The sequence below is a fragment of the Saimiri boliviensis genome, chromosome 6 (genome assembly GCF_048565385.1).
Source record: "Saimiri boliviensis isolate mSaiBol1 chromosome 6, mSaiBol1.pri, whole genome shotgun sequence".
Lineage (NCBI taxonomy): Eukaryota > Metazoa > Chordata > Mammalia > Primates > Cebidae > Saimiri > Saimiri boliviensis.
The window spans coordinates 89,931,747-89,958,556 of NC_133454.1; the positions used below are offsets into that span (position 1 = coordinate 89,931,747).

At 47.9% G+C, this 26,810-nt stretch overlaps 1 protein-coding gene across 1 annotated transcript in view; it reads left to right on the top strand.

Annotated features, from left to right (window-relative positions):
* The first annotated feature begins 792 nt into the window (after positions 1-792).
* LOC101029603 (sodium- and chloride-dependent glycine transporter 2) overlaps positions 793-26,810 on the top strand; it is a 38,194-nt gene continuing 12,176 nt past the window's right edge. The window contains exons 1-7 of the mRNA XM_003919917.4: positions 793-1,307; positions 3,930-4,068; positions 6,586-6,717; positions 7,036-7,209; positions 14,487-14,628; positions 17,213-17,345; positions 26,232-26,366. Coding sequence (XP_003919966.4) covers positions 798-1,307; positions 3,930-4,068; positions 6,586-6,717; positions 7,036-7,209; positions 14,487-14,628; positions 17,213-17,345; positions 26,232-26,366 — 1,365 coding nt within the window. The 5' untranslated portion in view covers positions 793-797. The remainder of the gene's footprint in view (positions 1,308-3,929; positions 4,069-6,585; positions 6,718-7,035; positions 7,210-14,486; positions 14,629-17,212; positions 17,346-26,231; positions 26,367-26,810) is intronic.

Consider the following 26,810-nt stretch of genomic DNA (forward strand, 5'->3'; position numbering starts at 1 on the left):
AGGATATTAGACTCCTGTGAATAGTTACGCCAAAAAACAAACAAACAAAAACAAACGAACAAAAAAACTTTGCATTTTTTTTTTTACATGTCTGGGAATCTGGAAGTGAATACAAGTTGTGTAAGATAACAAGCCTAGTTGCTACTCTGTGTCTTGAATTTAGTTTATTATCGTTATAGGAGGTTTTTTGTGGTTATTTTGATCGTGATTCTTAACCTTGTCTTTGCTACCTGGCGGGAGGAGGTGGGGTATGGAGCGCTGGGACTCACACAACCAATTTGGCCTGAAGTGCTCGAAGGTGCCAGGGCATCAGCTTTGTGGCCACAGCTTGTCTATGGGGGAAAAAGGCAATGTGCATTGTTGAGTGACAAAGGAAATGGGGCGGAAAATTAAAGAATCTTTCTACAATGGTGATGGGGATGCGGGCACCCACAGCTGTGATGTGAAATCCAAAGAAGGAGGGGAGCTCATGACTCTGGGGCTATTTCCATCACCCCTCCTTTACCCCTACAAAATTACATTTCTGCCTCTTTTCTTAGTTCATCCTCCACCAGGGAGGGAGTATTAGCTTCTTTTTGTCATCTGGTTATTGACGAAACGGGCAAATTGAGAAATACTGATTGCAGTTTTTCTTGGGGGAAAAAACCCTCAGATTTCAATTTGCTTCCCCAGAGATTGTGTCTGGACCTGAGTTGCGAACGCCTCCATGTGTAGATACAGGTATTTTAAAAGCTGTTGTGACTTTGTTTTGCACGAACTTGACATTGTGTTTGCAGGATTGCAGTGCTCCCAAGGAAATGAATAAACAGCCAGCCAACAGTCTGGAGGCGGCGGCGCAGGGCCACCTGGATGGCCCACGTGCGCCCAGGACGAGCCCGGAGCAAGAGCTTCCTGCGGCTGCCGCCCCGCCGCCACGTGTGCCCAGGTCCGCTTCCACCGGCGCCCAAACTTTCCAGTCAGCGGACCCGCGAGCATGCGAGGCTGAGCGGCCAGGAGTGGGGTCTTGCAAACTCAGTAGTCCGCGGGCGCAGGCGGCCTCGGCAGCTCTGCGGGACTTGAGAGAGGCGGAGGGCGCGCAAGCCGTACCCTCTCCTGGGAGCTCCGGGCCCGGCAACGCGCTGCACTGTAAGATCCCGGCTCTGCGAGGCCCGGAGGGGGATGCGAACGTGAGTGTGGGCAAGGGCACCCTGGAGAGGAACAATACCCCGGCCGTGGGCTGGGTGAACATGAGCCAGAGCACCGTGGTGTTGGGCACGGATGGAATCACGTCCGTGCTCCCGGGCAGCGTGGCCACCGTTGCCACCCAGGTAAGCAGGTTGCATTCGGCCTGCACGGTGTTCTGCTCTCCAGCCGCGCGACCGAGGCCAGCCAGGCAGTGGCGGGTGCACGTGTGCTGATGGGGAAACCGGCAGTGCCAGGTGATGGATGCGGGAGGCGGCTTTGGGGCTTCGGAAGCTCGCACTGCGCTGGGGTCTGCAGTTCAGGGCGAGAGGGCTGCAGTGACCCTGCCAGAGGGGCCACGACCTGCCCCTTCCCAGCCTTGGTGGTATTGGGAACCCAGGTCCAGATCCAAGAAGCAGTTGAGATGTTAGATTCCACCCTTTTATGCAGACAGACTCCCCCTCCTGCCAATGATTGTCTTTTCTTTTCAAAAATAATTTCTTAATTAAACAAAAAGAGGGAGAAATTTCAGAACAAAGCCCTGTGGTGGTGACTGGGGGTGGAAGGGCAGCAGGATATAGTTTAAGTTATGCAGCCTTTACACTGCCGCTTATGCTTATTTTGTGAGAACTCATTTGATGAGAGGTGGGTTTACCTGAGGCTACTGAACCTTAAGCTTCAGGGCCTGTCCTTTGCTGGGGCCCTTCCAAAACCTGGTGTCTGATTTTGCCTTAAGTTTCTATTTTTTTCCCTAAAGTAACTTCCCTCAATTGTATAAGTTTCAGGCCCCACCAAGATCCTTTATCACTTAATTAGAGGCGTGAAAAACCCACAGGGCAAATCCCAATCCCTGGGTTTATGAATAAAGGCAAGTTTTGCTGGTGGCTTCCTATCTCATATAGGCTTTTGTTTTCTTTCATTTCCCTCTAATTTCTCTCCTTCCTTCTCTGTTCTCTTCTTCTTTCCTTTTTCATGCACTTCTGCTCTTCCCTTCTCACTGCCTGCCTTTCTGCCATCTCCTCTCCTTCCCTGGCCTCAGGGGCTATGCATATATACAGCAGTGGGGGCCCAGATCAGAATTTGTGCCAGTGTAAAGTTTAGGGTTTATCCAGCCCTTCTATCCTTAGTCACTCTAGTGTTTACACACACACACACACACACACGCACACACATTCACACTTATCCACAGGCCCACACAGCAGGAGCTTGTGGTGTCATTGACTTTCCCACCTGCCTTTCCTTTTGGGGTCCACATCTGGAGAAATAAACATCGACTTTTTCACTTGTCTTTCCTTTTGGGGTCCACATCTGGAGTGTTTGTCTCTGTGTATTATCTACCTCAGACAGTATGCATCCCACAGTGTGACCCCAGGTGGAGAAGAATATTTATTTCACTTGTCTTGCTTAACCTCCGCACTGCGGCAGGAGCTGGAACTCCCACCCTTTGCAATCCTGGAAGGATTGAAGGGTGAGGTTAGAAGTGGAGGTGGTCTGTGTGTGGGAGGACTAGAGGGTGGCTGTTAAAGATATTCGGTTTCTGAAAGTACTTATTTTCAGCCCTTCCCATCTTTCTGATTGTGCCTTTCTGATACTCACCCTGGACCTTTCTCCCTCCTCGAGACTTCTGACAGATGCTGCTGTGTCCTTCACAGCCTGTAGAAAAGTATGAGGCCTAGCAAGTTACTACAATAGGAGGTGAAGGGTGACTGAGGAGGTAGAAACTGTGTGCAGTGGCCTGAGTCCCTGGAAAGCTTTGTGCAGTGTCTAGGTGTCCTGAACATTTTCAGAGTTTATTTGAGGTGGTCTCCCCTGATTTTTCCTGCTTTGTAGTGAGGCATTCTAGGACCGGGCACTGCCCCAAGAAAGCATCTTAGTGTGAGCTTGAGGAAATGAGCCTCAAAGATTCATAGACTGCTGGAGCTGGCCAGTGCTTCAGGGGACAGTTATTCCAAGCCTCTTTTACAGATGAGACACAGAGGTTCAGAGAGAGCAAGTGGCTTGCCTGGGGTTATCCAGCTGATTAGTAGTAAAGTTTAGACCAGAACCCAAGATTTTAGATGGCTTATCTCTTCCCATACCAATCTTTTTTGTTTGTTTGTTTTCCCACTTGTTTTACCCTCAGATCTCCCTCCTGCCCATCTCCCTTTCATTAGTCTTGAAGGATGCTTTCTTAAGTTAGTTGACCAGGCAGGTTCCGGTTTGGTCAAGAAAGTAAGGCAGGGGCTCCGGCTGGCTTCGGCATTGCAGCTCTCTTTCTGGTCTTGGCACACACTCTAAAGAAAGAAAGGGCTGAGGAAGGGGTGTGGTGAAGGCTTTTTTGTGGGAGAGGGTTAATTAGGAAGCTGCTTGCTGGGAACTCCAGGCATGATGTTGTGAGCCTGCTTGCCAAATAAATTCTTGGTAAGGGGTCGGGGATGGAGGGACCTGCTTGCCATCACCTTACAGGTTCAAGGTTGGGAAGAGCTGCTTGCTGGTGTGCCCTGACTGTATGATCTGGGAAAGAGGGGTTTTGGGTCTGTTTAAGATGGATCTTCAGATCAGGATTGGGGGGCTGCTTGCTGATTGACTCTCAGTGCAGGGTTGAGGGGTGAGGTTCCTGCTTGTAGATGCATCCTTTCTTTAGATTTGGGGTCCTGCTTGCCGATGCATCCTCAGTTGAAAAGTGGGGGCCTGCTTGCTGGGAAGGACCCTTAGCCCGGGGGAGGGGTGGTGGACCTGCTTGTGGACCTACTGGGGCTGTTATCGACAATGTGCTTTTCCGCCCCCAGGAGGACGAGCAAGGGGATGAGAATAAGGCCCGAGGGAACTGGTCCAGCAAACTGGACTTCATCCTGTCCATGGTGGGGTACGCAGTGGGGCTGGGCAATGTCTGGAGGTTTCCCTACCTGGCCTTCCAGAACGGGGGAGGTACGGCTTTTCCGCTCTTTCCGCCTGCGGCGGGGCGGGGCGGGCACCTGAGGGTTGGATGGGACAGGAGCGCTGAGGCAGGGCGGCCGAGCGGGGAGGCTCAGAGCAGCCTCCTCAGGCTTCAGCCCTTTACCTCGTAGGCAAGAGTTCATAAAAAGAGGGCGGGAGCGACCGTAATCGTTCAGCAATAGATCCGGGAGTCTCTTATCTAGAGAGAGGAGCAGGCCCCAAACCCCCCACGGACCCAGTTTTGGGGCCTGGGTCCTGAGACGAGTAAGCACGGGCGCTGACCGTCGTGTTCAGAGAGCGGCGGCACCCTGGGCACGCAGCGCCGTGGGAGCCCGCAGCTGTCCAGTCCTGGAGCCCCGGTTCAGGATCATATCCTGCCTTCCTAGGGGACTCCTTAGGCGAGCCAGGAGGTGAGGGGGAAGGGCCGGCCGGGCGCTGTGCTGTCAAAAACCTCTCAGAAGTGCCCGCCACCCTCGCCTTCTTGTTCTGCTTCTTGAAGCAGAACATATTTTGGTTTTAGTAAAATCGTTCAGTGAAGACGGGTTTCTTTCATCTGCCCTAAACGGGTGGAAGGTGCTTGCCTTCAAAAGAGATGGGGAGGACACCAGTTCGGCTTGCATCGGATGCTGGGCCACTGTGCTCCCTTGTACCTCTTCTGTACCCACGGAGGAGGGACCCGCACATTCACGATCCCTTTGGCCCTCCTGATGAGTAGGCACCGCGGGGCCGGCCGCTCTCTTCCCTACCCTGGCTGAGTGACAAGTCGCCCTCTGGCAATGGGAATTTGAACCTAGAGCCCCCTCCCACATCTTCTCAACTGGACCCAAGGGACAGCAATGCACTCCTTCACCCCATAGGTCGGGCAGTTTAAGGGTTTTTGTTTTGCTTTTGTCTCTTGGGTCCGCTTCAGGCGGAATTGGGTGCAGCGGAACGCACAGGTGCTGCACCACCCGACGGTTAAAGCGCACATCTTACTTAGGTCACCACTCCCCTCCTCTCCAGCTCCAAATTAGGACACTTTGACAGGTACTTATGAGGACCGCAGAGCATTTGCCATCGGGGGTGCCCTGAAAACACACGAGGTACCGGCCACACGAATAGAGGTACCCAGATAGGTTTCAGTTTGGTTTTCTGCAGGGCGCCCTCAGACTGGGAGGCTACTAAAGGCTTCCAGTGCCTAGAAGCGGGGTGAGCACTCAGGGTAGAGGATGGGGAGGGAGTTCCAGCAAAAGAAGACTGGCCCGCGCCAGTGCCGGTGTCCGGATCTGCGGAGAGCGGCGGAGCGATTCTCAGTGCTGCGGGCCAGCCAGGCGCTGGGAGGAGAGGCAGCCTGCCCCGCACTGCGGCCCTCAGCGCGGGGTGGAGGGCTCGCCGCTCCTTTTCAGGAGCAGAGGGGGACTGCACAATCCCGGTCTTGAGAGGCTAAATCAGGACCATGTTTTTTCTGCGCGGCAGCCCTTGGCTGGTCCTGGGCCTTCAAGGCCCCTCTACCCAGCAGGAAGTGGGGAGGGGCGGCAGCATAAAGAGTAGACGCAAGAAAGATCAGTATTCCCTCTGCTGAGGCTGCTCTTCTGCGCTCGCGCATCTCCAGTGCCCACCTTGACGCTGGCCCCTGCAACAGCACTTTCTGGTCAAAACCTTTTCAAAAATCATGACCGTTCCCCAAGTCCCTCCCAAACAACTTCAAAGAACGTTGAAGGGAAAGAACCCTAGAGAAGCTTCAGCGAGTCTGTGGAGGCCTGCCAGGTACTATTGCTCTAGATTGGGCATTTTGAGGAATAAAGAGATGAAGCGCAAACGACATTAGGGGCTCACAGGCTGAATAAGACTCTCACATAAAAATTATAAAGTGATCGGTGCCTGGAGCCAGGTACTGCGGGAAGACACAGAAGGGAGACTTCCTGGAGGAGGAAGCATTTGAGTTGACCTTGAAGGATGGAAGGAACTTCTCACATGGAGAGGGGTGTTGAGAAGTGTGTGATGGGGATGAGGATGGGTTTAGGAAGAAGGATGGGTATCCCCCAGTGACTGTCTGGCAGAGCAGGCCCAACCCTGGTTGACAGAAGGTGCGTAGGTAACTTAGGATAAAAAAAAAAGGGCTCCTGGAGTTTAGCTTAGAAGATTTTAGGTCCTGGGAGGGCTGAGGCTCTGATAAGATTTTACCAGTCTGAATCCAGTAGTGAATAAAAGGCATGAACTGGTTGAGCTCTGGGAATGCTTAATTTTGGGAAATTGAAATGCTATAATTAAAAAAAAAAAAGAAAATAATAAAACCCATCAGCACATAATCCCTAGCCATCTGCTAGTGGAGTAGAAATAAGGAGTGTATTTGGGTACCCTTATACTTTTTGGAGGCGGGCTCTTCAGTATTTGTGGGTGACTGTTGCTGAGACAGGACATTGAAGGGCTTCTTCAAGAATGGAGCTGAGCCCCACCCCGGAGGGTTAAGGAGGGCCAGCAGCCTGCTTTTGCCTCTCAGGTCTCTCACTTCCCACCTCTCTTTCCAAGGTGCTTTCCTCATCCCTTACCTGATGATGCTGGCACTGGCTGGATTACCCATCTTCTTCTTGGAGGTGTCGCTGGGCCAGTTTGCCAGCCAAGGGCCAGTCTCTGTCTGGAAGGCTATCCCAGCTCTACAAGGTGAGTCCAGCCTGCCTCCCAGCCTCCTCAGGCCCTTCTTTACCCTCTCCCCTTTGGCACCATGTAGCCCGGGGAGGGAGTCCTACCTTTGTGGTTAGTAGAACTAACTCTTTCCATCCTTCATTGGGTCCTGAATAATGGCCCGAGATCACCTCTGGCATTGTTGAGTTCCTGGCACAATGCCTCCTTACCCCTGACAGCCCGCTCACCCTGCTATTAGTGCATCCATTCTGTGCAAGAGATCGTAGGCCTAGGTCCCATCCTGTGCCCAACTCGAAGAATTCCAAAGCATCTGAGATGGAACTTTTGCTTCTGCAGGCTGTGGCATCGCGATGCTGATCATCTCTGTCCTCATAGCCATATACTACAATGTGATTATTTGCTACACACTTTTCTACCTGTTTGCCTCCTTTGTGTCTGTACTACCCTGGGGCTCCTGCAACAACCCTTGGAATACACCAGAATGCAAAGATAAAACCAAACTTTTATTAGGTAAGTTTGGAAATATCTGCTCTAGGTGTGTCTATTCTGAACTATCTATTTATTCAACAAAATAATTGAGCACATATTATGCATGCTAGGCCCTATATTAGGTACTGGGAGCACAGAGATTAAATCAATCCATCAAATATACTTAATTCTAACATTTAAGGAGCTCATGGCCCAGAGGAAAGGGTAATCAAATTTTTGTTTGCTCATGAATAGCTGGAATCTTTGTTGAAAATGCAGGTTTCAGGCTCACAAGCTAGTGTGATTTAAAGATTTTGTCGGGCTTAGAAAATTTGCATTTTAACAAGTCCTTGTAGAATCTTATTTTGTTTCATAGTGTTCTTAGACAAGTAGCCTTACCTGGAAGGTGGTTAGAAGCCCGGACCTAGCCTTCCTGAATGAGATTTGCATTTTAACTAGGTTCCCAGGTGACTTGTCTGCAGGGTGCAATTTGAAAAGTGATGGTCTAATTCCTAGAGTCCAGGAGAGCGATCCTGGGGCCAGACTTCACAAGATACTGCTCAGTGCTTGAGGTAAATAGACATGAGAGTGGACCCCTAGACCACTCTGATAAAAATGTAGTGTCTAGAAGAGGGCAAGCTACTGGGGAGCCAGGAGGTGTTCCTGGAAGAGGTTTCAGATGTGAAATAGATTTGGACTTGAGGCCTTGGGGGTAAGTGTCAGCTTCTTGGGTCCAGAGCAAGAGAGTGAATGTAAAGAGAAGTAGGGCAGCTATGTCAGAAAGTCTTTCTGGTCTACATCTCTGCCACTGACTATATGTGTGTCTGGGTCAAGTAACTTCTCCCTGGATCTGTTTTCCTTCTCTGCAAAATAGAAATAAAAATGTTCTCCCCCTACCTACCTATGGTATTGCTGTAAGGAGAAAAGAAACGAAGCGTGTGATACAGCTGCAGAAGTCTACAACTCTACAAATAGAAGGTGCCAGTATCAGTCACTTTGGAAGCTCTGGTCACTTTAAAGGGGACCTAGAAACAAGCAGTTTCTCCTGTCCCCAGTAGCTCTGTTCCTTCTCCTCTGCTAGGTCTGTGCCGAGGCCACTTCCTGTGATCTCTGTATGATGGGCTCTTAGTGTTGCCCACCAAAACCAGCTTTTTTCATGATGAAACTGGGACATTATTGAACACTTTGAGTATGGTAAGGGTAAAAAGATGAATTCTTCCCTCTTTCAGACCCAGAGAGATGCCATTCTTTCCTGAACATGTGAACATGTGTTTATTTTACAGTCTCTCTCTCTCTCTCTCTCTCTCTCTCTCTCTCTCTGTGTGTGTGTGTGTTTGTGTGTGTGTTTAAAGCAGGCTGAGCATGTTTACTGGACCAGGAACATGGGTGGAGGCCCAAGAGGCACAGAAGCCCCAGCCCCTGGCTTCTAGTGTGGCTCACTGTCACCTGGGAGATATGAAAGGCAGAGCAAAGACTACACAGTTCAGCTCCTAGTCAACTGGTACAAACCATTAAAACTGTGCAAGCTCTGAGCACAAGGAGACAATGCACATTTTTCACTCTGATTGTTTCCTGCAAGTATATGACCAGGCTGAGCAAGTCTTATCTCATTGTTAACCAGTGCTTTAATTTTTTTTGGTGGAGGAAAAAAAACCCACCCACACACACACAAAACAAGGTCAGTCCCCACTCTTTCTTTGTGCAGCCCCTCCATGTGTCATTCTCTGTGTTATCAGCACATAAGCATGTTCTCTTCCTGGGACCAGGCTATCCCTTGCAGGGGCATTGGTCCTTTGGAATTCTGGGGTGACTTAGAAAAGGTGGTGATGGCCTGATTTGAATAGCCCCACTGCTCTACTGGACATATCAGGAGTCTAGACAACAGATGTTCCCAGGCTGTTTCTCAGATGGTCACATTGAACAAGATTTTCTTAAGAGACGACAAATTCTTTCCTCAGTATTTCCCACCAATTGCCTTTCAGTCTCACAACCCCATAACTACTCATAACCTGTGACTGCTGGGCAAAAGGACTCATGCCAGAAGACAGGGACTGAGTGGCCAGCTATTGTGACCTTCATGTGCAGCGTGGAGCTGCTCTCAGTGCCGCTAGGGACACATTCCAAGGAGATACCAGGCACCCATCCCCACTCCAGCCCCAGAGGAAAGCCCTGGATCTGTGGGTGGGGAGAGGCTGCGTTTGTCACATCTTTCTCTTATGCAGGTAAGAGGGGCTGCCGTCTTTAGGCTGACTCAACTCTCCAAGTATCTGTAATGGAGAATGACTAATCTGTGCCCTGCCAAGTGAGACCAGCGGCTTTATGTGAAAATAGGAGCGAGCTGGGTCACATAAAATAGGAACAACATAAATACCATTTCTATTTCTGGAATGGCTTCATTTTCATTAGAACTTTAATTAAATGATTCCTTTTCTCCCCGGTCTTTCATTTATTAATAATTGCCCGAGTAAAGAGAATCCCATTCCACAGCTTCCAATTTAGCACGATCATTATCGCTGTTCTTTGTTCGGGGTTGCTGGGCCGCAGAGCTCTCTGATGAGGGGCCCATCATTCCTTCGCCGGTGGACCTGAAGGCGCCAGGCGCTGGGAAGCATGCTCCTGCCGCCCGGTGGTAGGAGCGGATATTGCAGGAGGCTTGAGGCTTGAGGCTGCGGAGCGAGCGAGTGGGGAGCCTGGGAGCCCTGCTGCATTGTCGCAGGAGCGGTGACCTTGTGCTGCTGCAGCGGCAGAGCTCTACAGACATCCAGAGACGCTCCCCTAGGGAGGCTGCCTGCGTGCTTCACAATTGCAACTTCGGAAGCAAGAGATTTGGTGTTTCCCCTCGTGATAGTGATCTCTTCCGTTTTGGGTGGACGTAGCGTTTGGCAGGAGGGCGAGAAATAACTTACGTGCTTATTTACGGAACAGAGATATGGAGGGTCTTTTGCTGTTGTTGTTGTTTTTGAGATGGAATCTCACTCTGTAGCCCAGGCTGAAGTGCAGTGTCGCGATCTCGGCTCACTACAACCTCCGCCTCCTGGGTTCAAGCAATTCTCCTACCTCAGCCTCCCAAGTAGCTGAGATTACAGGCACAAGCTGCCATGGCCAGCTAATTTTTGTATTTTTTAGTAGAGACAGGGTTTCACCATGTTGGCCAGTCTGGTCTTGAACTCCTGACCTTGTGATCTGCCCACCTCACCCTCCCAAAGTGCTGGGATGACAGACCTGAGCCACCGAGCCCGGCCTGGAGGGTTCTTTGTCTTCATTCAGGTCACTGCTGGGGGAAACAAAAGCTTTCTTGGTAAAGATTTCGTAATGATTAGGTGGGAATCCTCCTCAAACTCTGTTATTTGATTATAGAAGATGCTTTGAATAGAAAGATATTTTGAGGCCCTGCAGTGGAGATTCCCAATCAGGGAGATTGTGCAGGGGACATTTGGCAAAGTTCAGAGACATTTTTGGTTGATGCAGCTGGATGGGGAGTGCAGACGCTCCTGGCATTTAGTAGACGGAGGCCAGGTACTCTGCTAAATATCCTGCAATGCATAGGGTGGCCCCCACAGCCAGGAATTATTGAAGCTGTTTTTGCAGGGTTAACAAGAATTCTAGACAGAAGTATTGTTATAATTATCAATCAGGCTGCGCTTTGACTCACTTCCTTGAAACCAAAAGTTGAGTAACACTACATACATTTGCATCCCCATTGTTCCTATAGATGAGATTTCTGATGCTAGAATCATAAGGCTTTTGTTTAAAATTTGCTTAAGCCAATCCTGAATTCAGCAGAACAGCTGATGCCAACCAGTTTAAAGACCCCTACCAACTTTAAATAGTGGCTCATGCCTGTAATCCCAGCACTTTGGAAAGCCAAGGGGAAGGATCACTTGAGGCCAGGAGTTCGAGACCAGCCTGGGTGACATGGCAAAACCCCATCTCTACTAAAAATACAAAAATTAGCTGGGAGTGTTAGCACACGTCTGTAATGCCAGCTACTCTGGAGGCTGAGACATGAGAATCGCTTGAACCCTGGAGGTAGAGGTTGCAGTGAGCAAAGATCATGCCACTGCACTCCAGCTTGGGTGACACAGTGAGACTGTCTTAAAAAATAATTCAGTTCCTCCCACAGAGGAACTGAATCAGTGTGAGAATACATTTCTTCGTCTCCCTGTCCCGTGACTTCACCCTGCACTCTTCAACCCACTCCAAAACCCTAGCCCCGAACTCTTTAGGGAGATGGAGTTGAGGTTTCCTCCTATCTCTTTGTTCAGGGACTCTTACGATTAAACTTCTTTCTCTGCTGGAATGGAGTATCTTGGTGGTGTACTGACTCACTGTGCCCAATGGGCAATGGGCGTATTGCAGCAATGGGCGTACTTTATCTGACCCCAAATGCCATTAGTACAGCTGCTGAGAAACCTTGATCTAAAGATGTACTGAAAGGGAAGGGATTTTTTTTTTTTTTTTTTTTTTTTTTTTTTGAGACGGAGTTTCGCTCGTTACCCAGGCTGGAGTGCAATGGCGCGATCTCGGCTCACCGCAACCTCCGCCTCCTGGGTTCAGGCAATTCTCCTGCCTCAGCCTCCTGAGTAGCTGGGATTACAGGCACGCGCCACCATGCCCAGCTAATGTTTTGTATTTTTAGTAGAGACTGGGTTTCACCATGTTGACCAGGATGGTCTTGATCTCTTGACCTCGTGATCCACCCGCCTCGGCCTCCCAAAGTGCTGGGATTACAGGCTTGAGCCACCGCGCCCGGCAAGGGAAGGGATTTTTATGATTGTTTCCACTTTTATCCAAATTCTAAGAAATTCTCCAGTGTGTATGGGAGGCAGTAGGCCATTTATGGCAGGCAAGTGGGCTTGCGGGATATTATGTTGAAGACTAGAGACACTCTCTTCAGAGTAATACCAGCTATAAAAAGCTCTAACAATGATGATTGAGTTATGGCTAAAATTTATTGAGTGCCAGCTGTGCGCCAGGCATCATATGAAGATTTTCCATTTGTGATCTCTCTTCATTTAGTCCTTACTGCAACCCTGAACAACTATGACCAGAAAATGGAGGCTTGGACAAACGGAACTCATTCAAGCTCTCAGGAGTAGTAGAACTCCTGAACCCATATTCTTGCCCACCTTGCTCTTTCACAGAGAGCATAAATTGGGAGTCCTATGCATCAGATCTAGACTGCATATACTTCTTAAAATTTATTTATTTATTTATTTATTTTAGAGACAGGGTCTCATTCTTTTGCCCATGCTGGAGTGCATGGTGCGATCACAGTTCACTGCAACCTTGAACTCTTGTACTTAAGCAATTCTCCTCCCTCATTCTCCTGAGTAGTTAGGCCTATAGATGTACAGTACTGCACCTGGCTAATTTAAAAAAATGTTTTGTACAGACAGGGGTCTCTTTATGTTGTCTAGGTTGGTCTTGAACTCCTGTGGTCCTCCTGCCTTGGCTTCCCAAAGAGAATTATAGGTGGGATTATAGGTGTGAGCCACCCTGCCCAGCCACTTTTTGTGGTATTTCAAGACAATTTTAACTCATTTTCAAGATTTTTAAATGGAAAGTGTAAGTTTACAGATTTTCTGCATCTTTTGCCGCAACATCTGGAAAAGCTTGGCCCCAACTGGCTGTCGAGTGCTCCGGTTGGCCACAGTCCCCACCACTCTCTATTAGTTTCCAGTTTTGTGCCTTCCTCATTTGTGGCATCAGCCTGGCTTCTGTGGGTGTTTGAGTTTCTAATCCCTGCTCCCTGTTCACACTGGAGTGCCTAAGTCATTGACTCCAAAGGGAGAGCTTGTTTGCATCGTGGGTTGATGTATGGCCTTGGCTAGCCACTGCATGCCTCTATGCCCCAGTTTCCTTATCTGTATCATAGAGATAATGACAGTATCTTCTCATAGGGGTGGTGTGAGGCTTACATTAGTCAATGGATGTATAGTACTTAAAACTCTGCCTTAAAGGCGGTAACTGCCCTGTAAGTGTAAGGTTTTGTTGTTATTGTTACTATTTGCTCCTTTACAAAAATGTCCTTTGGGATTAGTCCTGGCGGATTCTTTACTTAAGGTATTTGTCAGTTTATCTGTCGGTTTTGTGCCTTCCTCATTTGTGGCATCAGCCTGGCATTGTAAAATGGTCAGAAAGACTTCGGTTTCTTCCTATTTAAAATGACAATAATAATATATACCTTCTGGGTTTTATGAGGATTTCATGAGAAAATGATCATTAAGGTGTTCAACACAGAGCCTGACATACTAAGACTCACATGGTTAAGTTCCTTTCTCCATCCCAGCCTAGGTCAGGCCTTTTCAACCTTGGTGTTACTGATGTTTTGGACTAAATAATTTTTTTTTTTTTTAAGAGATAGGGTCTTGCGCCATCATGCAGGCTGGAATGAAGTGGCATGGTCATGTCTCACTGCAGCCTTGCATTTCTGGGCTCAAGCAATCCTCCTGCCTCAGCATCCCAAGCATTTAGGACTACAGCTGTGTGCCGTCACCCCTGGCTAAAGGACTGAACACTTGTTTATTGTGGGGGGCTGTTCTGTGCATTGTAGGCTATTTAGTGTTAGCATTCCTGGCCTCTACTTATTAGATATCAGTAAGCACCAGGTTCCCAAAGTTTGATCATTAAAAATGTCCCCAGTTGAGTACCACACTGTTAGGTCTTGTTGCAGGCTCCCTGGTAGATGACGTGGTTGCCGTCTCTGCTTACCCACGTGAGAGTGGAAAGTACGCAGCACGTGTATCCTCAGTACTTACTGAATGTGGTGCCAGGCAGCAGGTCTAAGGTGAACTTCTTAGTAAGCCTTCTGTAGCAGTACCCTTCAGAAGGTTTATTTTCTAATTAAATTTGTTTCGGCAATTTATTTATTTTCTGTGGAGTCACAAGGATCTGGGTTTGAATCCTGATTCTCTTCCTCCTAAGCTGTGTAGCTTCAGTAGAGTTACCTAACCTCTTTAAGCGTGTTTCCTTATTTTGAAAATGGAAGATTACAGTACCTCCTGCACAGGCTGTTGTGAGAATTTAAAGAGATAATGCACGAAAAGTGCTTGCCCACCACATAGAGAGTGGTTTGTAAATGGCTTTGTCATCAGTAGCAGGTGCAGTTGTGGGGAATGGCAGCTCTGATGGAGAAAACATAATTCTGTGGCTCTTTTATTAATATATCTGGCTTTGCTCACTTAATACTTTCCTGAAGTTACTCTCCAATATTTGGCAAATGCTTTTGGTATTTGTTTTTCAGCTGCTGCAGAGAGACACATCTTTATTTTCTGTGCAGATTTCACTGTATTTCTATTCTGTCCTCTCCTAAACAGATTCCTGTGTTATAAGTGACCATCCCAAAATACAGATCAAGAACTCGACGTTCTGCATGACTGCCTATCCCAACTTGACAATGGTTAATTTCACAAGCCAGGCCAATAAGACATTTGTCAGTGGAAGTGAAGAGTATTTCAAGTAAGATGACTTTCCTTTTCTTTCTTTCTTTCTTTTTTTTTTTTCCTTCTAAGAGAAGTCCAGTGAATTAATAAATATTCAATTTGCACTCCAGAGGTGTGGGTGGCCTAAGGGATGAGATCAGAGAGGAAGGTGTTTTTCTCTGGTCTGGATTCCAAGAGCAGATTGTTGTGTCTTGTGAGCCTGGAAGCTGAATGAATGATGGCAGAAGGGGCAGAATCAGTGCAGCTGTAATTCATGATGCTGATGAAAAGGCCATTTTAAAACCTTGATCCAATGTGATCTAAGTGGGCTGTCAGTTAACGAGATTATTATTTTTTCCATCTGCGCTTGGCTTCAGGGGAGGGGGCAAAAAGTAAGAAAACAAGTCATGTTTAAAGTTTTAGTTTAAATAAGAACAAACTCATTTTTTTCCTTTTTTTCACAGCTTTGTGTTCGTTTTATGTTTTATATCAGTATGGCTAGACATTGAGGATTGAGGTTCAGGGATACTTGAAGATCTTCAGCTACCATTGGAAGATTTAGTGAAGTTCATGAAATTATTTCTTAAGAGAGATAAATGTAGACAGAGTTCATCATAGGGTACATAAAGAGTGTTCTCTAGCTAAACTTTAATTCAGGGGTTGTAGTTCAAATATACTGAGGGGCATGGCAGGAATATAACTGAGTAAAGTGAAAATAAGTGAGATGATAGGGAGTGGTGGGGACTGCAGCAAACCAAAGAGGTTGCCTGTCACATGTAAGGGAGGGCCCTGGTGACCAGCTCCTCTGATCACTGCCTTGTGAAAACATGGGCCAGTGCTGCCAGAGCTTCTATTTTACAATACAAGATGGAAATAAAATCTAGATTTTTGTATGATCTCTCCCATTTTAAATGGCAGCAAAATAATTTAAATAGAACATGGGGGTCAAATAAAATGCATAATTGAGCCCCCTAGTTTGTGGCTTTCACTTAGATGATAAGAAATGGTCACTGACACCCCCACTTTTTCCCCAATTGTCATTAATGACTATTCCTGGTTTTCTTTCCTGTAGACTCAGAGTGACCATGGTTGTTCCCTGCAGAACAGAAGGGAGAGTTACCTAATTGATTAAACAGTCCCCTTTGACCGTAACTACCAAGTGGGTATTAGGGGGTCTTTAATTCTCCCTGAGCACCGAGCACCTGAGTCTGATGATGAAATCTGAAAGATTACCAAAGCAGGTTTGCAAATCGTTTTCCCTTACACCTAATCCATGCAGTCAGGTGTACTAGAAAATGATTTGCAAACCTGCTTTTGGTGGTCTTTACTAATTCTCCGGGGCCAGTCTTAATTTCAAAGAAGAAATGTCATCAGTAGTTTCTTGGGACTTGTTTGAGGTCCTGTAATTGAAGCATGGAGCAGTTGAGATGGCTAAGTTGTGAAATTGTTGACTATTTGGTAATGGGACATGGGGAAGGTGCTTTTCCTTGTGGTCCTCAGGGTTGTGCCTTAGAAACAAGTTTATTTCCGGCCTTGGTCTCCCTGAGTCCAGGTTGTGCCAGGGTTTGGGCCTGAAAGAGGCTCTGTCTGCACAGAGCTGGCCATCACTGTTATGAAAAGCACGGCTATGTGCTGCCAAACAGTCTCTTGAGCTAGCCGGCTGGACCAGGAGTGGGGCTGCTGCCTGCATGTCCCTCAGCAGGCCAGCACGTTCTGGGCCATACAGTCCTGCAGTGCCTGATTCCTGGCTTGCCTTTCCTTCAGGTCACAGAAAAATGCCAACCTGCAAACACAGCAGCTTCACAGAGGATGTATGGCTAGGTGGTGGTGGAGTAGAAGGAACTGTCTGAATCTGTTATCAGGCATTGTCCCCCAAGCTGCCTCCTGTGCTCAGGGGTGAGGCTGCCCTGCTAGCCATTTGGCCAGGCAGGCCATGATGTCTTCATCCTCTACACAAGTTGCCAATAGCAGCTACAGCTGACCAATGGCCTCTTCTGTTGGCAGCTGCTTAGCTGTCTCAGAATGGGTTGCTTGAGGAAGGTCTAGGCAGCCCTGCCTTTATAGTTAAGCCAACCTCACCCTCAGGACATGCCCAACACAACTTGAACTACAATGCAGGGCCACATTTTTAGTCAGTCAGCATATGCAGTTTCCACTATGTACTAATTTTTAAAATTTAAAATCACACACATACTATTAGAATAAAGTCTCATAAAAGAGTAGAGTAATACAGAAAACACACAGAAATCACCCTTGACAGTTCAGAGTTTCTGTTGCACTTCTCATGAGGATGCACCAGTGACAATGAAGCTGACAGCCTTGTCCATCAGGGCCATGTGCAGCGCCCCCCTCCACCCCACTCCACACCCCTCCCCCCTCCCGCACATAATCAGGAGCAGGGTAAATTTAGCTGGAGTCTCTACAGATGGCTATGGGCAAGAGCCCAGACCAGCAAATCCCCCACAGCCTGATGTGATTAGGTCCCTGATGGTGGGGCGGGTGGAGGATGCTGGGGTTTTGTGCAAGGCTCCTGGCTCTATTGGAGGCTTAAAGCCTGCTTCCTGTCCCCTCCCTCTCTCCTTCTTTATATCACTTCCCCTCTCCCTCCCTCCAATTCTCAGGTACTTTGTACTGAAGATTTCTGCAGGGATTGAATATCCTGGCGAGATTAGGTGGCCACTAGCTTTCTGCCTCTTCCTGGCTTGGGTCATTGTGTATGCATCCTTGGCTAAAGGAATCAAGACTTCAGGAAAAGTAAGCACTTGGATTTATCTAAATAAGAGAAAGCTGTGGGATGCCCAGGGGTGGTTGCTTTGGGGAGCAGGAGGAGCACCGGGAAGAGAGTCAGGAGTTGTGGGTGCTAATTCTGACTCTGCCCTGGAGCAGCTGAGAGGCTGTGGGCAGGTGAATTCACTCCCATCTGCAACAAGGGGATAATAACACCTTTCTCGCAGGGCTGTTTTAAGGGCTAAATGAGACACAGATACACAGAGCTCCCGAGGGATGGCAGGGATACTCTGATTAGGGATTTCCTTCCTTTCCTCTCAGGGGCTGCCACGCATTCAGCAGAAGGAACCTCCCTGATATTATTCAGTCACTTTCCCTAAACTCTAGAATTTGTGCTGCTGGCTTTTTGCCTCTTGGTCTGGCTGCCAGGTCAGTTATTGCTTCTGCCAAGAAGCTAGCCGAAGATCTAGACTACGTAGTGGATTCCCTCTCCTCACTCCTGCCACTATGTTCGTGGCCTTCCTTGCCTTTCTTTCAACCCTAAGCTTGACGCTCTTCTACCTGACGTGCCCCCAGAACTAAAGGAAGATGGTCCTGCCCACGGAATTCTGGCTGAGCAATTACTTGTTATGTTTCGCTTAGTAATCGCTTGGCTGGGCCCTTTGGAGATGATGAAACTCCCACCCAAGCTCAGTTCCAAGCCACAGAAAAGAGAGGAGTTCAGGGAACTTTAGGCCACAATGGGCATTGCTGTAGGGCCACGGTAACATTTCTTCATCTCCTCGCAGCCTTAGAAAAACCTACTGAAGGCCAGGCCTGGTGGCTCATGCCTCTAATCTCAGCACTTTGGGAGACCAAGGTGGGTGGATCATTTAAGGTCAGTAGTTCAAGATCATCCTGGCCAACATGATGAAATTTTGTAGATGGATTAAATCCATCTCTAGGAAAAATACAAAAATTAACCGGGCATGGTGGCAGACACCTATAATCCCAGCTACTTGGGAGGCTGAGGCAGGAGAATCACTTGAACCCAGGAGGTGGAGATTGTGGTGAGCCAAGGATGGCGCCACTGCACTCCATTCTGGGTAACAGAGTGAGACCCTGCCTCCCCACCGCAAAAAAAAAAAAAAAAAAAGAAAGAAAAGAAAAACCTACTGAAGAGTTAACCAGTTATTCTGATAACATGCAATAACATTTAATTGCCCCAGGAAGTATTTGCATGTTTTAGGATGAAACAAAAATGTCTTTAAGGCCCAAGGAATGAGGATGTAATGGGACCATAGGTTGTGGAGTTGAGATTTGGTCTCATTATCCAGGCCAACGATTTCTGTGATTATGTTACAATCAACCAGCTTCCGAAGGATCAGGTCTCATGGGGAGGATAGTCAGTGCCATCTTTCACCTCCAGGCATGCTTTGCATCCCCCATTAGGCATCCAATCTTGGCACCTATTAGCCACATAGACAAAACTGTTTTCTCCCTGGGGACACGGACATTTTTTGATTACAGCTCTTAGTAGTGCTTTCCATGTCATCTAGTTCTAAAATGACTTGGGTGGTGGATTCTGGCAGGTTTGTCGGGGTTACCCAAGGCAGGTGGTATGCCTTAAATCACAGAATGTGGGGAGAATCAGGCCAGCTAGAGAAAACCAACTCAGGAGTGAGGTGACCTGCCCCCTTGTTCTGAGGACTTCTCATGGCATTTGCTATGTAGGAATATCTCTACTTGGGCCGTGAAACATGGCTGAGCTTCTGATTTCCTCTTAGCGTTTTTTGTTTTTTGGTTTTTTTTGGTCAATAAATGAAAAGCACATTTTCCTAGCTATTTTTTAGAAGTCCTCAATTTCCTCATTTCTGTGGTGAGGGCAGTTGGACTGAGTGATGTCTAAGACCCTCTAGTTCTAAGATTATTCTGTCTGAACATTTGCTGTGTGGGCTGGGGGTTTGAGAACACTTTTACTCTGGACCTCAGTTTCCCCTTTTGTAAAATGAGAGCTGAGATTCAGTGACCCCTGAGGAAGCTGCTGGCTCTGAGTAAGTACCATGATACTGGAGTGATTGTCTTTCTTTCTTTCTTTTCTTTCTTTCTTTCTCTTTCTTTCTTTCTCTTTTACTTTCTTTCTTCCTCTTTTTCTTTCTTTCTTCTTTCTCTTTCTCTCTCCCTTCCTTCCTTTCTTTCTCCCTTTCTTCCTTTCTTTCCTTCCTTCCTTCTTTCTTTTTTGAGATGGTGTCTTGCTGTGTCACCCAGGCTGTAGTACAGTGGTGTGATCTTGGTTCACTGCAATCTCTGCCTCCAGGTTCAAGTAATTCTTCTGCTTCAGCCTACTGAGTAGCTGGACTATAGGTGCACGCCACCACACCCAGCTACTTTTTGTATTTTTAGTAGAGATGGGGTTTCACCATGTTGGCCAGGCTGGTCTTGAACTCCTGACTTTGTGATCCATCTGCCTTGGCCTCCCAAAGTGCTGGGATTACAGGCGTGAGTCACCACACCTGGCCTGGATTGATTGTTTTTCTAAGGTTACAGGGAGATGGGAAATGGTAACTTGACCCTTTGTAACAATGCCCAGCATGGCCTGAGGTTTCCTGGACTTCTTGCCTTCTGTGGGTTGGAGCTGAGCTTGGGTGGGAATTTCATCATCTCCAAAGGGCCCAGCACGCAATTGCTCAGAGAGACTAGCCAAGTATCTGCTCAATCAAAATCCCATGGGCAAGATTGTCACTTATGGCTAGAAATGGAGACATGGTGACCTCAACCTTGATGTAAGTGGCCACATAGGTGTCTGGTAGTGTAGGCTGGAAGGTGAAACTGCAGGGAGAGGATGGGTGAGGAGGGTGAGAACAGCACCTTTTTAATGATGTGCGGAAGGATGGCTTGTGGCTCCAGAGTCAGACTAATCTTAGTTTAAATCCTGGCTCTATCACTTTCTAGTTGTGTGACTCTGGACAAGCTATTTAACCTTTAAAACCCATTCCCTATCTGTAAATTGAGAATAATAGTGGATAATACTTAGGATTGCTGTAAGGATTAAGTGAGATATGCATGTTAATACCTGGTGTATGGTCAGTTATTAATATGATCTCCTTTCATTTTTATTATTCTGAATGACTGCTGTATTGACTGGGTATTGTGCCACTTTGACATCTCCAGAGTGGTGGCTTTGTTGGGGAGATGAGAAGAGAAAGAGAGCTTTGTTGAACATGGTGGGCCAGGCACTGTGCTGACTGCTTCACATGCATTAGAAGTACATTGATTTCCATTTTGTAGAGAGAGACTGAGGTTTGTCAAGGTAGAGTAAATTACCTGAAGTCACAGAGCTTTTAAGTGGCAGTAGTGGGATTTGAACTCAGGTCTATCTGGCTTTGAAGGCTAGACTTTTTTTTTTTTTTTTTAGTTGTCACCCAGGCTGGAGTGCAGTGGCATCATCTTGGCTCATTGCAACTTTTGTTTCCTGGGTTCAAGTAATTGTCCTGCCTCAGCCTCCTGAGTAGCTGGGATTACAGGTGCCCCCCACCACAGTCAGCTAATTTTTTTTGTATTTTTAGTAGAGATGGAGTTTCACTATGTTGGCCAGGCTGGTCTTGAACTCCTGAACTCAAGGGATTCACCTGTCTCAGGCTCCCAAGGTGCTGGGATTACAGGTGTGTGCTACCATGCCCGGCCAGCCTAGACTTTTTCTAATACAAGGCGTTCTCTCCCAAGAAGGGGTTATTAAGAATAGATAGTAAATGAAGAATTGTGGAATCATCATTTGGATATAGCGGGGAAAAAATCCCCGTACAGTAAATCAGAATCTGCATTTCTACCCAGTCTCTGCTGTCTTGCTGTGTGACTTTGGGAAAGTCAAAGGATATATTATGGTTTCATTGTTTTCATTTATAAAATCAAGAGATAGAATATTCTTTGGGATTCTTTTTATCTTATTAGTCTGTGCTCTTTTGGAATGGCATGCAGCCAGTTCTTTCCACTGATTTAGAATTTAATTCTTGGTGCTAGATTTTATAGGCTTTCTGGAACAGGAAGTTTTGAGCAGGTATGTTTTTCTTTTAGATCTGCCAACTTATCTCTCTGCTTCATTAGGAAAAGTTTCCAACCAGAGATCAGTGATCAATTTTTATTTTAAATGAAGAATACCACCAGAAATAATGAATCACAATTTACTATCCTGACTTGTCTGAGCTGTGCAGATATTAATCATGGAACATTATTTTCGAGCCAAGGTGGATGCACAGCTGAAGCTGCTTTATGATGAACTCCTTTGTGATTGAAATCCCATGAACACTGTCATTTTTATGCAAAAGAGATGTCCTCCTCCTGCAACCAGATAAGCCCAGTTCCTCTTGTTTAGGGCTTTAGGAGATGGGACTGACAGATTGCTTCCTTTGAGACAGATCTTCCTGTTTCACTGTTGGAGTCTGTTTTCCAGCAGCTGGAATTCCAGAGGCAGGGGTGATCAGCAGGCAGCCTGAAGGTCAAATGCAGCCCACCTGCCCTCACAGGGGCCTCTGCCTGAGAGTTGTGGCAACAAAGCAAAGCTAACCTAATTAGCTCCTACAGGCCGGTGGACCCTTACCACCTGTTCAGGGTTTCCATTGAGAGGAGGATGCCTAGAAGTGTCAAGCCACAAGGCTCAGATGGGCCAGTCAGTGTCGCTCCTGGCAAGTGTAATGCATTACTGTTCACGTTTAATTCCTCTGACAATACAATGCAGAAACAGGTGCATTCTCAATCTCCTCTGACACAGGGGAACTAGCTGTGCAGAAAGCCTCTGCGCACACCTGACTCATATTTGAGGCATTCCCAGGATTTATAAACCAAACTGCTGGCCCTCTCAGTTCACCATGATCACCATCTGAAAAACGAATGCATCACCTGTGTGAGGCGAGCAAGTGCCTAGAGTGCAAAATTGAGAGGCGCTCGCTCTCTGGTTCCCGAAGTGCGGGGCCGGTGCCTGACAGTGAGTGCCTCCGTAAATATTGCACCCTAGGTGTCTCCTGTCTCACTTGCCTCACTCCAGTCCTGGCCCTGCCATACACATTTCTGATCGTGTGGCCCATAGAATGGCATTCACGGAATGAGTGGCTTTGGAGTGAGGAAGCTTTGGGCTTAAATTTTGTCTCAAGACCTTGAATGAGATATTTAATCCCATGTGAGATACTTAACCTGAATGAATCTCAGTTAACCTCTCTGCAAAATGGGACAAATATACCTGATCTACAGAGAGAACTCGGGAATGATGGTGTCTAAACAGTCTCCAACAGTAAAGTGGGAACAGTTGTCTCTTAAACTAATGCCAGCCTTGGAGATTTCCTCCTGTAGGCCACTGCTGTCTGGGTCATGTCTTCTCCCTCACCTCTTCCTTCCATCCTCACTTTCCAGCAACCCCAGGTGGTCGGGGGATAGAAAGGATACTCCTTAGTTGTCCCCCATCCCATCCCTGTGCTGTTTTGGGGGCGGGAAAGTCAGGCTAGTTAGGGCCTGCCCTTGTAGCCTCTCCTCTTCCCAGCCCCACCTGACAGCTGTGAGGCCAGCCCTGAGGTGTCAGATGCCCTTGGGTTTCCTAACATCCCACGTGGAGGGGCTTCAAGGGGAGGGAAGGAGAGAAGCAGGTTTGGCAGAAATAGAGAGGAGCTGACAGCTGCCCCTCCCTTCCATCTCTAACACTGTAAGTTCTTTGAGACAAGGAGGGAGGAGAGACTGCTGTTCTGTGGGGCAGAGAAAAGGCATCCTGGTCAGGGGTATTGGTGTCAGGAGTGCAGCCCATCCCTGGCAGCTCTGAACCTGCAGCCAGGAAGAGGGAGTTTGGGCTTGAGTAACTGGGTTTAGAGACAGAAGTGACTTTCCCATTGCAGTTCATGGCAACGCCACCCTTTCAGTTGCAGAGGCCAAAACACTTGGGAGTCGTCCTTGACCTTCTCTTGCACTCCCCAGTAAGTCTGGTGGCTCTTCTTGAAAATATATCTGGAATCTGTTTCTCGTCAGCTCCATTGACCATACCCTGGCTGGAGCCATCTCCATTCCTTGTCCCTTGCCTGGTGGCTGCTGTGGCCTCCTTACTGTTATCCCTGCAGTATTCTTGCTTACATAGCAACTGGAAGATGCTGTCCAAAGGTTAGATCCTGTTACCCCCTGCCTGAGTCCCTGCCATAGCCCCTGTTGCCCACAGAGTAAAGGCTCCACCTAGTCTGTCCTCCCCACTCCCACCTTGCCGATCTCCCCTCCCACCTGTGGCCCCTCTCTTGCCACACTGGCCTCTTTGCTGTTCCTAGGAGCCAGGCACACTTCCTTCTTAGGGCCATGGATCCAGCTGCTTCCTCTCTCTGGAATGTTCTCCCAGACATCCAGTTGGCTCACCCTGACTTTCTTCCTTAAACATTTCTTTCTGAAGCCTTCCCATCCTCCCCACACCTTGACCCTGCTACCCAGCTCTAATTTTTCATTTTTTCAATCCACACATCACCTTCTAATATACCACAAATAATACTTATCATGATTATCGTTGGTTGACTAGATAATCTTCCCAGCTAGAACGGAATCTATTCAGGACAGGAGTCTTTGCTTTGTTTACTGATAGGTCCTGAGCACTTATCAGTGCCTGGCACATATTAGGTGCTCTAAATACATATATAAATATGTATATTCATTTGAACAAGTGGAGTGACCCCAAGATATATATATATATATTTGAAATGGAATCTCCCTCTGTTGCCCAGGCTGGAGTGCAGTGGCATGATATCTGCTCATTGCAGCCTCCGCCTCCAGGTTCAAGTGATTCACCTGCCTCAGCCTCCTGAATAGCTGGGACTGCAAGAGTGTGCCACCATGCCTGGCTAATTTTTATGTTTTTGTAGAGATGGGATTTCACTATGTTGGCCAGGCTGGTCTCAATCTCCTAACCTCAAGTGATCTGCCTGTCTCAGCTCCCAAAGTGCTGGACTACAGGTGTGGGCCATTGTGCCTGGCTCCCAAGAATTATTTCTTAATCTCAACTCTAAACTTTCCAGTTCATCTCCCCCTGAGAGTTCTTGAATCCATCTCATCCCCTGAAATCCCACTCACCACCATGCTGTAGTTCCCTGTCAGGTACCTGGCAGGCAGCATTTGGCAAGAGTACTGTGTCCCTCTCATGAGGGCAGGTATTCCAGTTGCCCTTGGAGGGAGGACTGCAGGTGGAAATTGAGGTGGTGCCGAACCAACAGCTGTCACCCCATGGATCAGAGAGCCCAGAATGGGCCTGGAGGGGGGCTTAACCTCACCCTCTCAAGTGTCTTTTAATGTACTTTTTGGAATGTAGCCTACCTGTGAGCTGAGGGTTGTCAGTGCTTTAAGTTGAGGACTGGTGGGTCCTAGGCCAGACTGTGAAATGGTACTAGTGTTTCCAGCGCCCTGGGCCTGTTCCACTGTGTGTGGATTGTAAGCAACACTGTACTCTTCCAATAGCCCCATGAAGAATCTACTGTTGTTGCCACTTTGCAGGTGTGGACGCTGAGGGTCAGAGACTCAGAGAGGTTAAGTCGCTTTCCAAGGTGACCCAGTTCTAAATGCTGGAGTCAGGATTTGGACCCAGGTTCATGAGACTGTATATCCTGAGGTCTCACCCTCTGCTCCTCCCCCTTCTGCCAAATGCTGGTCCCAGGGCCCACTTTCACCTTGAGGTTTGATGGACAGGTATGGAAAGAAAAGTCCTCCCATCCACCCCATTCAACGAACCCCCAAGTTCTGCTAATGTTACCTCCCAAATGTTTCTTGATGCTGGTGCCTCCCTCTCTTCCAGCATCCAGGAGTACCTTTGGTTGGCATTCAAGGTCTCCCATGACATGGTCTCCTCCAATGTCTCTAGCCCCCCCACCCCCACTCTTAGCCTCAACTTTATACTGTGCTGATAGTGAGTGAGTAGGGCTTTGCCTCAACGCCTGCCTTGCCCATGTGCTTCCTTCACCTCCCCACCTTGCCTCTCCTCCTCTGCGTTGCACTTGTCCAGCACGGGTTCACGAACCTTTTAGAAAACTCCCAGGTTGGGCACAGTGCCCTTCCCTGAATGTCTATCTTGCCCTGTGTGTAACTGCCTAGCCCATTATTCAGACATTGTTTTTGGGTATTCTACGTTAGAAGTCCCTTCGTCTTTGTGCAGCTGGTGCCAGGCACAGTGCCCAGCTCATAGGAGGCCCTCAATAAATATTTGTTGAACCTAATAGCATTTAATGACCCGCTGTTATAAATCAGGCACCATGCTAGGTCCTATCCATGCATTAGCTCATTGAATCCTTGCAACTATCTGTAAAAAGGTGCCATTATCCCTGATTTACAGGTATAGAAACTAAGATTCAGAGAGCTTAATACATTGTCTAAGGTCACACAGCTACTCAGTGCCAGAGGTATGATTTCATTGGAACCTAAATATGTCTAACTCTAAGATCATGCTCTTTTCACCTTATGGGATTGCCTCACTTAGGTATGTGTATAAACAGGGTTGGAAAGCTTAAGCTAACAGGATTTATCTCTAACGATGGAATTTTGGTGCTGTACCAGGAGGTGGGGTAGGAGTTGGGCAGGAAGAAGGCATGGAGCCTCCCTCCTGCCCTCTGTGGTTCCCTAAAAAGTTGTGTACTCATCAGCTGGGCTGGGTGACATCTCCCTGCAGCCTTTTGGCTGTAAGTTGACTCACCCTTCAGCCTTGGGTCTCCCCTAAGATGCTTTGTTTCTAGCTCTCTCTGACTCGCCTTTGGTTCCAGTGCCTTCCCTGCTTCCCCAGCCCTGGCTGAGTTTGGGGAGAACTACCCTGATGTGCTCCCTGTCACGCGCTTAGCGCTTGTTCTGGGTGGCAGCCCCACTCCTTCCCCGAGCGACGCTCCTCCCGCACTGTGCGCTCTGCTGCACTGCTCCTCCCAGCCCCTCTGCCCACGGCTTTTCTAGGTGGTGTACTTCACAGCCACGTTCCCGTATGTCGTGCTTGTGATCCTTCTCATCCGAGGAGTCACCCTGCCTGGAGCTGGAGCTGGGATCTGGTACTTCATCACACCAAAGTGGGAGAAACTCACAGATGCCACGGTGGGCTTCTAATTTTACTTATAACTGGCCCTGGGGGGAATGGCCCTCTGGGAGGCTTGGGCAGAAAGGGTTAGACTTCCCCCCGCTTTCCCAGGGAATCCCAGTGTGTGCTTTCACGAGCACCTGAGGATCTTGGTACACCATGCGCTCAGGTAATATTTAATAAGAAGTGGACAACTGAGGGTTTTGAGATTCCTGGAATAATTGTCCTACATCTGAGGTTGCAGTAGGTGCTGAAAATGAAGAATGAAATTCCCTTAATAGCTCTGGGCCACCTCACACCACTTTCTGTTACTAAAAATAGAGTGTTGGAAGTATAGTTTTGCTGGTGGAAAAATAAAGCACTTAATATAAACCACAAGCAATGCTATTTAAAAAATATTTTTACTGGAACCCTTTAAAGGTTCAGACATGTCTGAATACATTTTGAACACCCATACGGGG